This window comes from Triticum urartu, chromosome 2A (assembly GCF_056163025.1).
Source record: "Triticum urartu cultivar PI428250 chromosome 2A, HENAU_Tu73, whole genome shotgun sequence".
Classification (NCBI taxonomy): domain Eukaryota; kingdom Viridiplantae; phylum Streptophyta; class Magnoliopsida; order Poales; family Poaceae; genus Triticum; species Triticum urartu.
The window spans coordinates 80,665,126-80,680,984 of record NC_141874.1 but is presented as its reverse complement, the minus strand read 5'-3'; the positions used below and the strand labels follow the sequence as shown (position 1 = coordinate 80,680,984).

At 50.5% G+C, this 15,859-nt stretch overlaps 1 protein-coding gene across 2 annotated transcripts; it reads right to left on the bottom strand.

Annotated features, from left to right (window-relative positions):
- Positions 1-941: 941 nt before the first annotated feature.
- LOC125535778 (protein NETWORKED 3C) lies at positions 942-3,569 on the bottom strand. 2 transcript variants are annotated; one of them, XM_048698853.2, is made up of 3 exons: positions 3,118-3,569; positions 2,559-2,664; positions 942-2,008 (listed from the first exon to the last, which is right to left on the bottom strand). In XM_048698853.2, the coding sequence occupies exons 2-3, from the start codon at positions 2,644-2,646 to the stop codon at positions 1,239-1,241; spliced, it is 858 nt and encodes a 285-aa protein (XP_048554810.2). In that variant the 5' UTR covers positions 2,647-2,664; positions 3,118-3,569; the 3' UTR covers positions 942-1,238. The 2 variants fall into 2 exon arrangements, with proteins under 2 accessions (XP_048554810.2, XP_048554808.2); XM_048698851.2 differs by having other exon boundaries at positions 3,285-3,569.
- Positions 3,570-15,859: the final 12,290 nt, after the last annotated feature.

Sequence of the window (15,859 nt, the reverse complement as noted above, 5' to 3'; positions counted from 1 at the left end):
CGGCCCGCCGTGACCATGAAGCACCTTTCTGTGGATCACGTCGCGGACGCCGACAATTGTGAATTTCACACCCAGGTGCAAGTGCTTGACAACCTCAGCCACCGCAACCTCGCGTGCCTGCTCAGCTCCTGTGCCGCCAGACGCGACTGTCTCCTCGCCTCTGAGCTCCTCGAGCGTGGAATCCTCAACGCCTGGTTGCACGATGATGCCACCACAGATGGTGGCCTGCTACCGTGGCTTGCGCACCTTCGCGTCATGTTCCAAAGGAGCTTACCAACATTAGCCATGTTGTAAAGGATGAGACAACAACAAAGGGGGTTTATTGCGGTCACAACATAGGTCGCATTGCAACGGTAGAAAACGTTTTGATGAAGTGAAACATGGGTCATGTTGCAAGCCCATGAGCGCAACAAGAGCCATGTTGTGAATGACTGGGGCGCTGCCGAGAGGCTCACACGGTAGAGAAGAACGGTTGTCACGCGCCCCGTCCAACGACTATGGAGGTGGCAGATTTGATCAAATCATTCCCCGGCTGACGTGTAGCATCATCCATAATAATAATAATATATCCATAATATAGGCCAACAATTGATCAACTGTTGCATAATTTTTATTATAGTGAATATTGAATACCACTGAGTGAATTCCTGTCTCCACCGCTGATACGGGTTACCCAAATTGCAGTTGCAGACTTTCATCACACTTTTCATCAAACCGTCGGAAATTTGATACTAGCTTCTAAAGCAGTTTCAACAAGAGCAAATTTTGATGCCTGTCTGAATCTTGATGATGGCAGATCCCCACTACCTCCCAATTGTAGTTGCAGAGTTTCATCTTGGGTTCATCAGCCTGTCTGAATCTTGCTGATGGCACTTTTAAAGTAGTTTGAGCAACAGCAAATATTCTAGTGCAGGCAGAGCATCGCACAAGACCACTGAAACTTGACAAAATTAATAATATATTTTTACTATAGTTAAGCGATCATACAAACATTCATATGGCTATTCTACTACTTACTACAGATAAAACATGAGTATAACAGCAACATAGTTAAAAATTCTCTCTACTAGCTAACCCTGAACAAGGATGGGGACCAGACAGGGTCCAAAAGAAACCCATCCTATATGCACAAGAGCTACAAGAAATTCTCATGGATCTGGATGTCAAGATGGAGAGACTGCATCATATAATTTCTTCTCTTCATCATGGTGGACTCTGCCGCACCAAAACTCACTCATTCACAGAGCGACCATGGGACCATTATGCTTGCGTTGGCCCGTGAACAGCTTCGCCGAGAACAGGTCCTTGGTCAGCTTCCTGAGATCGAAGCCGCGGGCCGGGGCCGCGGCGGCGGGGTGGTGCTTTGGGTTGGGACTCTTGAGGAGCTCGCGCAGGGTGTAGTTCTCCTGCTTCACCATGTCGATGGACGACGCGAGCTGCCTGATGACCTCCCTCTTCTCCTCGTCCTTCGCGGCGAGCTCCGCCTCGTGAGCCGCCTTGTTCTCCTCGATCACCTTCTGCAGCTCGGAGTTCTGCTCGTTGAGCCTCTTGATCTCCGCGCGCATGAGCTCTGCTTCTTGGTCAAGCTGGTCCTTCTTTGCCGCTGCCGCTGCAGCGCCTTCGGACACCTTCTCATCATGCTCTTCTTCCGGGTCATCAACTTCAGACTCGGAGTCATAGGAGTCTGAGCACAGTGAGTTGGAGGAAGAACTTCTTGTTGTCTTGCCATCCATGGACCCTGAAGACCAGCTCTTGGTCGCCTTGCCATCCATGGACCCCGGAGACCAGCTCTTGGTGCAGGGAGATGGATTGAACTTGGACCGGCATGTGCCGCTGCCATGCTTCAGCAGGTCATACTGCTCGGCGAGCGAGCGGTGCGTGCGGTACAGGTCGCCGAGCATGTCCACCAGGACTGGACGCTTCTTGTAGTACATTTCAGCACGCTGAGCGAACGAGTCCGCATCTTGGTCGATCAGCTTGAGCATTTGCTTGGTCTTGTCATCCAGTTCTGCAATCCAAGGGAAGGAAGAGAACAATTAGTGAAGGGGCAAATTAAATCCAGTAGGAAAGTTATCCGTGCTGTAAAAACAAGATGTAAAGTACAGAATCCCTAAATAAAAAAGATCTGAAGTACAGAATTACCAGGCCATTATGGATCTATGCATCACAAGATTGCATATGTCATCACAAATTTGATACAGAGTGCTAGAGTAATGTTGTAAACTTGTCATGATTTGCTTATCATCCTTCAGAGTTAAATATGTAATAAATTCTGTAACGATGCAGGCAGAGGCTGGAGGAGCAAATCTTCCATTACCAAAAAGAGATATGAATTGACCAAGATGAAATTGACCGTTGGTGAAACTCTAGATGGAAAGCAGTATGTATGGACAAAACAAAGGTGGACAGTTCTGCAAGAGAGATGGTTCGATGCAGAGGTCATAATATCAGTCCGTGGAGTAACCACAACAAGATCCAGGTTCAGTCCGTCCATGGAGTAACCACACGGTGATAACAACATCCACTGGGGAGTGCCGGGTAGGGAGCGAGAGGCAAACCTGAAAGAGTGCTGCCGAGCCATGGGGACGTCCTCGCGAGGTTGTGGCTGTCGAACCACCATGCCTGCTGCAGCTCCTTGTGCACCATCTCTTCTCTTCTTCTTACCTTTAGAAATCACAGAAATAAGCACAAACAGCCAAGGGGATGGACAAAACAAATAGATTTTGTGAGTAACACACCAACTGCCTTACAAGAACACGAGACAACAAGCCAACAAAAGAGAAGATTTGGAACCGTGAAGAAAGTTCAGGAGCATTGAAAACTCAAGGCGTTGGCAAGAGGAAGACGGTAACGGAATACCGAGAATCGCACCAAACAAAATACCAAACTGAAGTAGAGCAGAGAAGAAGCAGGCCAAAATATGCATGACTCCATGAGCATAACAGAAGATTCAATCTGTAACAACCGCGCGGGCTCTTCCAACCCACAAAATCCAGTAAACCTCGCGTTCTCGTCAGATCCAAACAGATTCAAAACGACGACGCGGTGCAAATCCAAACCAATCTAGTCTAGGACGAACGGAGCAGAGCCCCCAAAATCGGAGCTCCAACGGCTTACACGGCTCCGAACGACTCCCGTCGGGGACAGCGACGGCCGCCTCCTCCGCCGCAGTTCATCGGCAAGAAACGGCAGAAAAGGAAAACGCAATGAACAACCGCCGCGGACAGATCAATCCGGCACCCGCGCCGCGCGAACACAAACGAATCTGGCAGAGATAACCTCACCTGCGTCGTGTGGAGTGGAGTTGCCGGCGGCCGCTCTCTGGCTCTCGCTCTCTACGGTGCCGTGGCGCGGAGGGGGGCGGAGTTTCCCGTTGCCACGCGCTCCACGGGACCGGACCGCTTCTTTGTCCAGCGGACGGACAAGGGGGGGCGCAGCTTTCAGGATTGGGACGAGGGGGAAGGGGACAAGGCTCTGCGCCGGCGCACGCCCGCTCGCCTCTCGTCTCGATCTCCAGGAAAATATTTCAAACCCTGCCGCTCCACGAACGAGACTCTTCTTGCGGGGAGGCCCTCCGGGAACGCCCTATTTAACGGCGTCCATTACCGGGCGCCCGATTGCTGCTTTCCTTTCCGGTTGGCATTCCGGTTGGCCGGCGAGCGTGAATCGTGATCTTCCCGGGCTGGTTTCTGGCACACAAGGCTCACGGTTGTAGGGGTGCACGATAAGGATTCGATTAATTTGCGTGCTCGGAATTGGAAGGATACGCGGTGGTTTTTTGTCCCGAATTAATGTGGAAATATTGGTAGGTGATAATTTTCTGCCTGTTATGTTAACGTACATGCAACAGTTGGAAACATGCCAAAGAAATATGGGAAGCGGTTCAATTCGGCCGATTGATTTCTCGCTCATGTCAATGGCACCTCCCGTGCATGCATGACACGTGTCTTCTGTGGCGTCCACGGTTCTTTCCTGTCGTCCTTATCTCTCACCGAGGTCCCTCGTCCATACGACTTCTTTCGGTGAGCGCAACGTGCTCAACATTGAAAGTATGCGTGGTGGTTTGGTGGTTTTCTTCCAAATTAATGTGAACAATATTGATAGGCAATAATTTTCTCCCAATTATTGCATGCAACAATTGAAATATGCCAAAGAATATGATAAACGGTTTAATTCGACCGATTGATTTCCCGCTCCCGTCAACCGCCTCCCACGCATCATGTGTGCCCTCTCTGTGGTGCCCAACCTCTTCCCTATCATCCTTATCTCTCGTCGAAGTCCCTCATCCATACGACTTCTTTCGAAAAGCGCAACTTCCCTTCTTCCATCTCTCCGCGAGGGGCTATCATGGCCAGCGCCCACTGCTCCAAAGCTTGAATGGCACTATGCGAGACGGGATGGCGGCGATGTGACCACCGTTGTGGGAGGAGGGGGTGGGTAATTTTCTCCCAATATGGGTACACAATTATTTTCTCCCTGTTAATGATGCTTGCGATATTTGTAAATATACGGAAGAATACGATGTAATAACTTGTGTCAATATGGACTATGCGCAGACTGGGGGAGTAACTGATAATTATTACAAAGGATAAAAAAATAGTGGAATAACAAAAGAAAAATTGAGGGCATGTTCGGTTGGTGGTCGACTTTTTTTCACTTATATAAAGAAACATGACGCAAACTTACTAAGGAAACATGTCATATGGGGTTTTTTTTGCGGGTGTCACATCGGTTCATACTCTCAAACTTTGATTTCTTTTTTTTTTGACAGTCAACTTTGATAGTTTGCTGAAAAAACTTTGATAGTTTGTAACAACGCTTGAAGTGATAAAAGACTATAGCTGCCAAAACGGTACAGACATTATATAAACATGTTAACATGTTTTAGCAACACGTTACACGTAGATAGTAGTACATGTAGCTAAGTATGAAGTGCAAGTCTTGTGAAAAATATCCCGGACTTCCAAGGGGGTTATATGCAAACTACAAAGATGCTGCCGGAGAAAAGGCGGCCCAGTTTCAAATTTGTGGAGCTGGGGCCCGATTAGCGAGTTTGGTCTTTCATTGAAGAAGGGTTTGCCTCGCCTCTGTACCAGCGTCTGACTGACAAGAACCTTATTATCAAATAAAGGATTCAAATTGCATGAACCCTTCCATGCGTGACGGCGCACCATTCCTGTCCTGTTTTCATCCCTTCTAACTCATGTCTTTTGTCTCTCCGAGAACTCTTTGTTGAGATATGTATTTAGCATATGTATTCTTATACTCTAAGTCTTCTCTTTATGTATAGTTGAGGATATAACTTGCCCTATGTACTATATATATTTGTGCATATGCACCTATCAATACATTGAGAGTTGCATCCAATTTCTCTACATGGTATCAGCCTAACCCTCGGTCCCCAGCCCTAGCCGCGCCGCCGTCGCCTTCCCAGGCCGCCGCTGCTCCCGCTGCCTAGCGCCGTCGCCTCCCCGGCCGCCGCGCCTCCTCCCTCCCTCCCACCTTCCCCACCGCGCCTTCACCCTACTCGCCGCACCCCCAACCCCCGCACCCCCAACCCCCTGCCCTAGCCGCCCCGAGCCGCCTCTCTCCCAAAACCCTAACCTCTCTTGATCCCATCTCGCGCCGCCATCTCCCTGCTGCCATGTCGGCCCTCGGCACCTCCTCCTCCTCCTCCAGCGCACACCCTAGCAACCCGTTCGACTCCTCCTACGGGTCCGAACCCAATGAACCACAAGCCGCCGACATCCGCAACATCCACCTCTCCGATCACGTTCCCATCATCCTCTCCCACGCCTCCGCCAACTACTATGCCTGGAAAACCTACTTCAATCTCCTCTTCCGTGAGTACAACCTTCGTGATCATGTGGACGGTCTCGCCAACTTCTTTGCCGGCGCCCATGATGCCAACTGGCTCGCCATCGACGCCACCCTCATCCGGTGGTTCTTCCTCACCGTCTCTCCGGACATCTTCCACACCATCGTTCGTGATGGGGACGATGCCTACACGGTGTGGACCAAGATCAATGGCCTCTTCACCGACAACAAGCTTCAACGGATTGTTTTCTTGCAGCAGGAATTTTTTGGGTGTCACCAGAACGACTCCACCATCAATGCTTTCTGTCTCCGGCTCAAGACCCTCTCCGACGAGCTCAACGACGTCGGGTTCAAGGTGGGCGACAAGCTTCTCCTCTCGACGCTCACCGCCGGCCTCAACGAGGACTTCGACAACGCCGCCTCCAACCTCCCCCTCATGGCCAACCCCACTTACGAGCGGGCGGTGGCCTATCTTCGCCTTGAGGAACGGCGGATGAAGCACCTCCACACCCGCGCCGTCCACACCGCACTCGCCGCCGGCCTCTCAACCGGCGCCTCTACACCACCCTCGGCGCCCCGTCCTCCGGTCGCCCCGCACCCTACGCCAGTGCCGCAGCCGCCCCAACCGCCGCGTAATGGTGCGAACGGCGGCAACCGTCGCCGCGGGCGCGGCGGCCAACGCCAAGGCGGCGGCAAAGGAGGAGGCGGCGGCGGTCAGGCCCCCCAGCAGCAGCCCCCGCTGCCCTGGGCCGGTGGCTATAACCCCTGGACGGGGGTCGTGCACGCATACAGTATGCCCGTGCCGCGGCCCCCCGCCCCGGGCATCCTCGGCCCTCGCCCGAGTCCTCACCAGGCGCTCCTGGCCGCGCCCACCGGCGCCCACGGCGCCCCTTCGTACGGCGCCCCCGGCGCGTACGGCGCCCCTGGCGTGCACGGCGCCCCCTACTACGACCCGGCCCTTCTAGCGGCCCTGCAGCAGCCGCCGCCCTACTCTGGTGGCGGCGGCGATTGGATTATGGACTCCGGTGCCACCGCTCATATGTCCGCTCATCCGGGTAACCTCTCCTCCGTCCATCCCACTTCCACTCCTTCCCGCATCATCATCGGTAATGGTGTCGGTCTTCCCATCTCTCATGTCGGTTCTGCACCTTTTCCCTCTAACTCTCGACCACTTTCTCTTAATAATGTCATTGTTTCTCCTCATCTTATTCAGAACTTGGTTTTCGTTCGTAATCTTTCTCGTGACAATTTTGTAACTGTGGAATTTGACGAAGTTGGCTTTTCTGTTAAGGATGCTCGCACCAGGATGATTCTTCACCGCTGTGACAGTCCCGGCGACCTCTACCCAGTTCAGTCGCCATCATCTCCGGGTGGTCCTCGAGCATTTTCCGCCGGCGTTGATCTTTGGCATGCTCGTCTCGGGCATCCTAGCACTTCTTCACTTCGTCAAATAATGAGAGGATTTTCTTTTTCATGTAATAAAACGGTCGCTCACTCCTGTGAAGCCTGTCGGTTAGGCAAACATGTTCGCCTTCCTTTTAGTTCCTCTTCCACAGTTGCATCTTTTCCGTTTGAATTGATTCATAGCGATGTATGGACATCTCCAGTTCCTAGTAATTCTGGTTATCTTTATTATCTTGTTATACTGGATGACTACTCTCACTTTGTGTGGGCATTTCCCCTTCGTAGGAAATCTGATGTTGCCGCCACTCTCATTGCATTTTATGCTTATGTCTCCACACAGTTTGGGCGGCCTATACTCGCACTTCAGACTGATAACGGGAAAGAATTCGACAATCTCACCATCCGCCATCTTCTTTCCTCCCATGGCACCGTGTTTCGTCTCACGTGTCCATACACCTCCCAGCAGAATGGCCGTGCCGAGCGCATCCTACGCACCCTCAATGAGTGTGTGCGTACCCTTCTTTTCCATGCCTACATGCCTTCTCGGTTTTGGCCCGACGCCCTCGCTACCGCCACCCTCCTCCTTAACCTTCGGCCATGCCGTCCGCGCTGGAACTATGCGCCTCATCATCTCTTACATGGCACTCCTCCCTCCTACGATGGTCTCCGAATTTTCGGTTGCCGTTGCTACCCCAACACCACCGCCACCTCACCTCATAAACTCGCTCCTCGTTCCGTTCCATGTGTCTTCCTTGGTTACCCGGCCAACACTAAGGGTTATCGCTGCTATGACCCCGTGTCTCACCGTGTCATCACCTCCCGGCACGTGTACTTTGATGAGCTTGTTTTTCCCTTTGCACAGGAACAGGTGGCGCCGTCTTCCCCTCCCGCGGCGGGGTCTCCTCCGCGCCGGCGCCCGCTGCTGGCCCTGGGCGCTCCGGCCACCCCGCCCGTGGCGCCCCCTCCGGATCGGGGCCCTCTGCGGCCCCCTCCTCCGGCTCGGCGCCCTCGTCGCCTGGAGCCGCCTCGCCGTCTCCTACGTCGCCCCGGTCCCCCGACATGCATGCTGGGTCGCATGATGGGCCGCCGGCTGGACCGGCCCGCACTGGCGTGGCCTCCCCTGGCGCGTCGACCTTGCCTCGGTCGCCAGCGCCGACTCCGCCTGGGTCGCCCGCGCCGACCCTGCCTCGGTCGCCTCCTGGCGCGATCGTGGCCCCGGTGTCGCCTGGATCTCCCGATGCCACGGCCTCGTCTTCCGACTGGCCCGCCTCTCCCGTTGACGTCGTGGAGGCCACCGCTTCTCCCGTGGCTGCCACGGTCTCGCAGCCACCCGCGGCTGCTCCGCCGGCTGGCCCCGTCACCCGCTCGCGCACTGGTGTTTTTCGCCCGAGCTCCCGCTATGCGGATGACTACGTCTGCACCGCCTCGACGTCCGCTCCTTCCCCGCTGCCGTCCTTGGTTCGGGCTGCTCTCCGCGACCCGCTTTGGATGGACGCCATGCAGGAGGAGTTTGACGCTTTGCAGCGGAACCGGACTTGGCAGCTTGTTCCCCGTCCCCGGCACGCTAATGTGATCACCGGGAAGTGGGTTTTCAAACACAAGCTTCGTCCCGACGGCACTCTTGATCGTTACAAGGCGCGTTGGGTTGTTCGTGGTTTCCGGCAACGCGCCGGTGTGGACTTCACCGATACCTTCGCTCCGGTTGTTAAGCCCGAGACGATCCACACTGTCTTACAGTTGGCGGTCTCTCGTGCCTGGCCGGTTCATCAGATGGACGTCTCCAACGCCTTCCTTCATGGTCATCTTGAGGAGCAGGTCTTCTGTCAGCAGCCCACGGGGTTTGTTGATCCGGCGTGTCCTGATCATGTGTGTCTGCTCTCACGCTCATTATATGGGCTCAAGCAGGCTCCTCGTGCCTGGTACCAGCGCATCGCAGCGTTCCTTCACCAACTCGGCTTCCGCTCTACACGCTCCGATGCTTCGCTGTTTGTTTATCACCAGGGCACAGACACGGCATATTTGCTGCTCTATGTTGACGACATCATCCTGACAGCATGCACTTTTGAGCTCCTTCGCCGGCTTACTGATCGTCTCCGTGCTGAGTTTGCTATTAAGGACTTGGGTCCGTTGCACTACTTCCTCGGTGTTGAGGTGGTGCGTCGTCCTGATGGATTCTTTCTTCATCAACGGCAGTACGCTCATGAGCTTCTCGACCGTGCTGGCATGCTTAATTGCAAATCGGCCGCCACTCCTGTCGACACGAAGGCCAAGCTCTCTGCTACTGATGGTACTCCTGCTCCAGATGCTGGCTTCTACCGGTCCATTGTTGGCGCTCTTCAGTACCTCACTCCGACTCGACCAGAGCTTCAGTACGCGGTTCAGCAGGTCTGCCTCCATATGCATGCCCCTCGAGACGTTCACTGGACTGCCGTTAAGCGGATTCTCCGCTACATCCGCGGTGCTATGGATCTTGGTCTTACTCTGCGCGCCTCTACTGCCACTGATCTGGTCGCCTACTCCGACGCCGACTGGGCTGGCTGCCCGGATACCCGTCGATCTACTTCGGGTTACTGCATATTCCTTGGACCATCCCTGGTGTCGTGGTCGTCCAAGCGGCAGCCCACTGTTTCGCGGTCTAGCGCCGAGGCTGAGTACCGCGCTGTGGCCAACGTTGTTGCTGACTGTTCCTGGCTTCGTCACCTTCTTCACGAGCTCTCATGTCCTGTTGATAAGGCCACCGTCATCTACTGCGACAACGTCTCCGCCGTCTACATCTCCGCCAACCCGGTTCATCATCGTCGCACCAAGCACATTGAGCTTGATATCCATTTTGTTCGGGATCAGGTGGCTCTTGGCCATGTTCGTGTTCTACACGTTTCCACCTCCCAACAATTTGCTGACATCATGACCAAAGGTTTGCCTACGACGTCTTTCGAGGAATTCCGGTCCAGTCTCTGCGTCAGCAATGCTGTCGCTTCGACTGCGGGGGGTGTTGAGATATGTATTTAGCACATGTATTCTTGTACTCCAAGTCTCCTCCTTGTGTGTAGTTGAGGATATGACTTGGCCTATGTACTATATATACTTGTGCATATGCACCTATCAATACATTGAGAGTTGCATCCAATTCCTCTACACTCTTCCCAAATACTCCTCATGTTTTTCTTTACTCTGCATGTCAGGGTCGACCCAAGTCAAGCTTCAGAAAGTTTGACCAGGTTTATACTAAAAGAATTATATGATGTGGAAGTACATTTAATAAATCTAATGCTATTTATTTTTTATTGTACTACCTCTCTCTCAGTTTACAGGGCGTGCACGTACCCCTAGGTCGTCAATTTGACCAACCTAATACAAGTCATATATTACAAAAAATATACCAACATAAACTTCGGAGTTTCTACTTTCAAAAGATATAATTTTTGTGTTATATAGTTTATATTAGAGTGATAAAATTGGCAAACTAGGTATATGCGTAGGACTTGTAAACTGAAACGGAGGTAGTATATGCTAATGTTTTTGTTTACTCCCTCCTTCCATCTATATAGGGCCTAATGCATTTTTCGAGGCTAACTTTGACCAAATATTAGAACAATAATATATGGCATGCAACTTACACAAAGCTCACCGTTTGACTTTGACTAAAACTAATACGCGGACTATATAGGAGCTTTCAAACAGAGGAGCTAATGTTTTTGTTTATAAGTTTTGTCAAAGTTTTCAAAGCTTGACTTTCACTAAAACTAATACGCGGACTAAATAAAAACGGAGGAAGGCATCCAGCTGACACTGCCGTTACAGATCAGTGCATTTTTCAGCAGCCCCGCAGGCAGCATATCTTGCATGAGGGTCCACCATTAAGCACCTGCCAGAGTAAAATAAATCAGCAGTGGGCTAGTCGCCATGCAAGTAATATTCCCAGTTCAGAAGAAAAAAAAGATGGGAGCGTATCACGTTGCACAGAATGACAGAGGCCAGACCAGCTTTGCATGGCTTGTTTATTCAGTCGGGAACTAGCCGTTGCGAGCCCCAAAGCATGATGAACTGATAAAGTAAGAGTAGATCACCGTCCCAGATTACGTGGTGACGCCAAGGCAGCGGGGCGCTTTGATTAGGTGGCTAGATTAAGCACGGACCCTGTTACTTTAAGCATGAGATCGTGATGAGGTCGGATGGCGCGTGTGGCTGTGGCCCAGCCTGAGCGTGAGCCAGCCGACCGTTGCGGTGGCTCCCGCCCCAGACTCCCGTGCCCCGCTTGATGTGCCTTCTTTTCGTTCCCCCCTGCAACCCGTGCGTGCTGGCCGCCGTCGCCGGGTTTTCCGGCCATCCCGACGGCGTGACCGAGTAGTGCTGCCATTTCAAAGGATTCCTCATCAGTTTTAGCCTGTTTTCTTTAGATTAACTGGACAATTCTTTTCTTCTTAATTAGTCGACGAAGCAAAAAAAAAATTCTCTGTTTCGACAAAGAAACCAAGGATTCCTAGGGTGAAGGGCTATCATAAAATAAAAAGGCATATCAAATATAATAAAAAATACATAAAGGTCCTTCGACCATGAAAAATCATTAAAGCCGCCAACATCATTCCCCTACATGAGCCAACATGACCTTATGAACTCAGAGAGGGTCGGCGCCTAGAAAACCAACTCGAAGAAGAAACGAGCAATCCACCCCAAGCGTGGCACCTTCGAGGATGAAAAAAAACTAATCTAAACTACTAGCCGAAGCCAAGGCATCGGGATTCCCTTCCCGGCCATCCGTCAACAAAATAGCAAGCAAAGGGGAAGCGAATCCACAAACTCACCGACAGAGCTAGAGGGGACAAGCTTTCCCTATCCACCATGAGGCTCATCCAATCTCCTAGCCATTTTGAACTATGAATGCCTTTAAAAATATTTTGAATTTATACAATATGTCTCAGTAATTTATACTTTTTATTCAAAAATGGAGGACTCCTCGGCCTCTGCATCAGAACGATGCATACGGCCACATTTATTAAAAAGTAAATGAGGTTCAACAAGGTCTTAAAGTCTGGAAACAAAAAAGAACGGCTAGCTCACACAGAGCCTCAACGCCGATAACAAAATGCCCAAGAAGCCACAACCGTCTGGCAAAATAGAAGATAGGTAAACTAATCGTCTATCCTATTACATGACCGCCATCCAAACCGGTTGAAGATATCCCGCGTTACCATCTCCCACCGGACAAATCCAGTAACCAAACGCTCCCTGGCCTCCGTCGGAGTGAGTAAGGACCACATACGGATCAGTGCAGTAGCCCGGAATAAAACCTGCAAAAAATGAATAGTTGTTGTTCTGTTAAAAACCAAATCATTTCTACAGTTCCAAATTGCCCATAATAATGCACATACTCCTACACGAATGTGTCTAACTGTTTCGGACTCTATCCCAGCAAGCCACGTCCCGAATAACGTGTTGACCGAGGTCGGAGGAGTAATGTTAAAGGCAATTTGCACAGAGCGCCACAAAACTCTTGCCAACGGGCAGTCAAAAAAGAGGTGCTTGATAGTCTCGTCCCGATCACAGAAACTACACCTAGTAGAACTTGTCCAGTTGCGCTTAACCAAATTATCCTTTGTTAAAATTACTTGTTTATGGACGAACCACATAAACACTTTAATCTTCAAAGGAACCTTGACTTTTCAAACATGTTTGGAACTAGGAATAACACTAGAGTTAATGATATCGATATACATCGATTTGACTGTGAACTCCCCAGATCTAGTAAGCTTCCAACACAACTGATCGGGCTGAGGAGTTAACTGAATCTCCATCAGTCTATGCACCAAGTGAAGCCATGCTTCCCATTGTTCGCCCACAAGTACCCTCCTAAATTGAATATTGAGGGGAATTGACTGCATAACTGTGGCAACAAGAGCCTCCCGACGCTGAACAATACGATAAAGGGACGGATACTGGATCGCCAAAGGCGCATCACCAAGCCACGTATCCTCCCAGAAGCGAGTGGTGTTGCCATTACCGACAAAAAACTTAGTTCTGTTAAAGAAGGTAGTTTTGATTCTCATAAGCCCCTTCCAGAACGGCGAATCAGTTGGTCTCAGTGTGACCTGGGACAGGGTCTTGGACTGCAGATATTTACTACGTAGAATCTGCGCCCACGTTGCCTCCGTCTCAAATGACAACTTATACAGCCACTTACTGAGAAGACATCTGTTCTTGACTTCAAGATTCTCAATACCAAGGCCCCCCTGGTCCTTTGGTCGATAGATGATATCCCATTTGGCGAGTCGGTATTTTCTCTTAAGTTCATCACTCTGCCAGAAGAATCGAGATCGATAGAAGTCCAGCCTTTTCCTAACCCCAACTGGGACCTCAAAGAAGGATAGGAGAAACATAGGCATACTCGTGAGCACCAAATTAATAAGAATCAATCGGCCTCCATAAGACATGAGTTTTCCTTTCCAGCAACTCGGTTTATTCTCAAACCGATCCTCGATGCACTTCCACTTTTTGTTTGTTAGCTTACGATGGTGAATGGGAATGCCTAGATACGTAAAAGGCAAAGCCCCCAATTCACATCCAAACAATTGTCTATAAGCCTCTTATTCGTCTTTGGCTCTACCAAAGCAGAACAACTCGCTTTTATGAAAATTAATCTTCAATCCAGTCAATTGTTCAAATAAGCATAACACCAACTTCATATTTCTCGCTTTTGCCAAATCGTGTTCCATAAAGATGATTGTATCATCAGCGTATTGTAGGATGGACACACCACCATCAACTAGATGAGGCACCAAGCCACCCACCTGACCGGCCTCCTTTGCCCTCCCTATCAGGATCGCCAACATATCAACCACAATATTGAACAAGATTGGAGACATAGGATCACCTTGTCTCAGGCCCTTGTGTGTCTGGAAATAATGACCTATATCATCATTCACTTTAATTTCAACACTCCCTTTTTGCGTGAACGATTCCACCTGGCGTCACCAAGCTTCATCAAAGACCTTCACGCGTAAGGCCTGTTGAAGGAACGACCATTTGACTTTATCATACGCCTTCTCGAAATCCACCTTGAAAATAACTCTGTCAAGTTTTTTCGTCTGAATCTCATGGAGCATTTCATGAAGGACCACAACCCCTTCCAGGATGTTCCTGTCCGGCATGAAAGCAGTTTGAGTAGGCTACACCACAGCATGCGCAATCTGTGTGAGCCTAATCGTCCCGACCTTGGTAAAAAATTTGAAATTGACATTCAGAAGACAGATAGGTCTGAATTGCTCGATTCTCACGGCCTCTGTTTTCTTAGGAAGCAGGGTTATTGTTCCAAAATTTAGCTGAAAAGCTGCAATTGTCCTGAGAACAAATCATGGAACATCGGCAACAGGTCCCCTTTAATAATATGCCAGCACTTCTTATAAAACTCGGCCGGGAAACCATCTGCGCCGGGGGCCTTATTATTTTTCATCTGTGAGATAGCCTCGAACACCTCCTTTTCCGAAAAAGGAGCGGTTAAAATATCGTTCTCGACAGCAGTAAGTTGAGGTACATCTTCAACCCTAGACTCATCCAGAGACACACAGTTCTCCTCTGGTGGTCCAAACAATTGTTTGTAGTACTCAGTAATGTATAACTTTAGGTTCTCCTGGCCAATAATCGTACCCTCATCTTGTTCAAGCTGAAAGATTCTCTTCTTCCTGTGTTTGCCATTGGCTATCATGTGGAAGAATTGAGTGTTCGCGTCCCCCTGGACCACTCTTCGTACCTTGGCCCGCAGTGCCCACTTTAATTCTTCTTCACGAAGGAGTTCTTTCAGCCTCATCTCAACGTCAAGCTTGGTATGAAGCTCGGCGGCTGGCAGAACCGTGGTTTCTGCTTTTACATCTAAGGACTGAATAAGGGCAAGGAGCCCTTCCTTTTCAACCTTATAAATCCCACTAAGATGTTTAGCCCACCCACGTAGGAAACTTCTCAAGTGCCTAATCTTATTCTGCCAGCACTCAAGCGCATTCCTACCGCCTGCATCCTTAGCCCACTCTCTAGCTACGAGATCCAGGAAGCCTTCTCTTCCGAACCACGCAAGCTCGAACGAGAACAAATTCTTGTTGCCCAGGTATGTAGCCCCACCAGAGTCAAGAAATAGAGGCGTGTGATCAGAAATACCATGAGAGAGAGCCTGAACTGTTACAAAGGGAAACTTCTGTTCCCATTCGACACTTGCGAGTACACAATCCAACTTTTCAAACGTTGGATTTGGCATGGCGTTAGCCCATGTGAACTTCCTACCTGAAAGCTCAATCTCTCTCAGATCCAAGCTTTCAATAATAGTGTTGAACATGAACGACCATCTCCCGTCAAAGTTATCATTATTCTTCTCATCACGCCTCCTAATAATGTTAAAGTCTCCCCCAACCAGGATTGGGAGCTGCTCAGACCCGCAAACTCTAACAAGGTCAGCCAAGAAATTCGGTTTGAATTCTGACTGTGCGGCACCATACACCGCCACCAGAGCCCAGTCAAATCCATCAACCTTGGACCGCACCCTGAACTTAACAGCAAAATCTCCCATGACCACACTTCGAACTTCGAGAGACTCGCATCTAACACCGAGTAAGATCCCACCCGATCTTCCTCGCGGCGGCAGACAGTGCCAGTCAAA

Excerpts from the sequence above, each read along its gene's own strand:
- LOC125535778 (XM_048698853.2), bottom strand. The coding sequence starts at position 2,646 with ATGGTGCACAAGGAGCTGCAGCAGGCATGGTGGTTCGACAGCCACAAC. Across the intron at positions 2,009-2,558 it reads GCTCGGCAGCACTCTTTCAG|AACTGGATGACAAGACCAAG; the intron begins GTTTGCCTCTCG and ends CTTGGATTGCAG.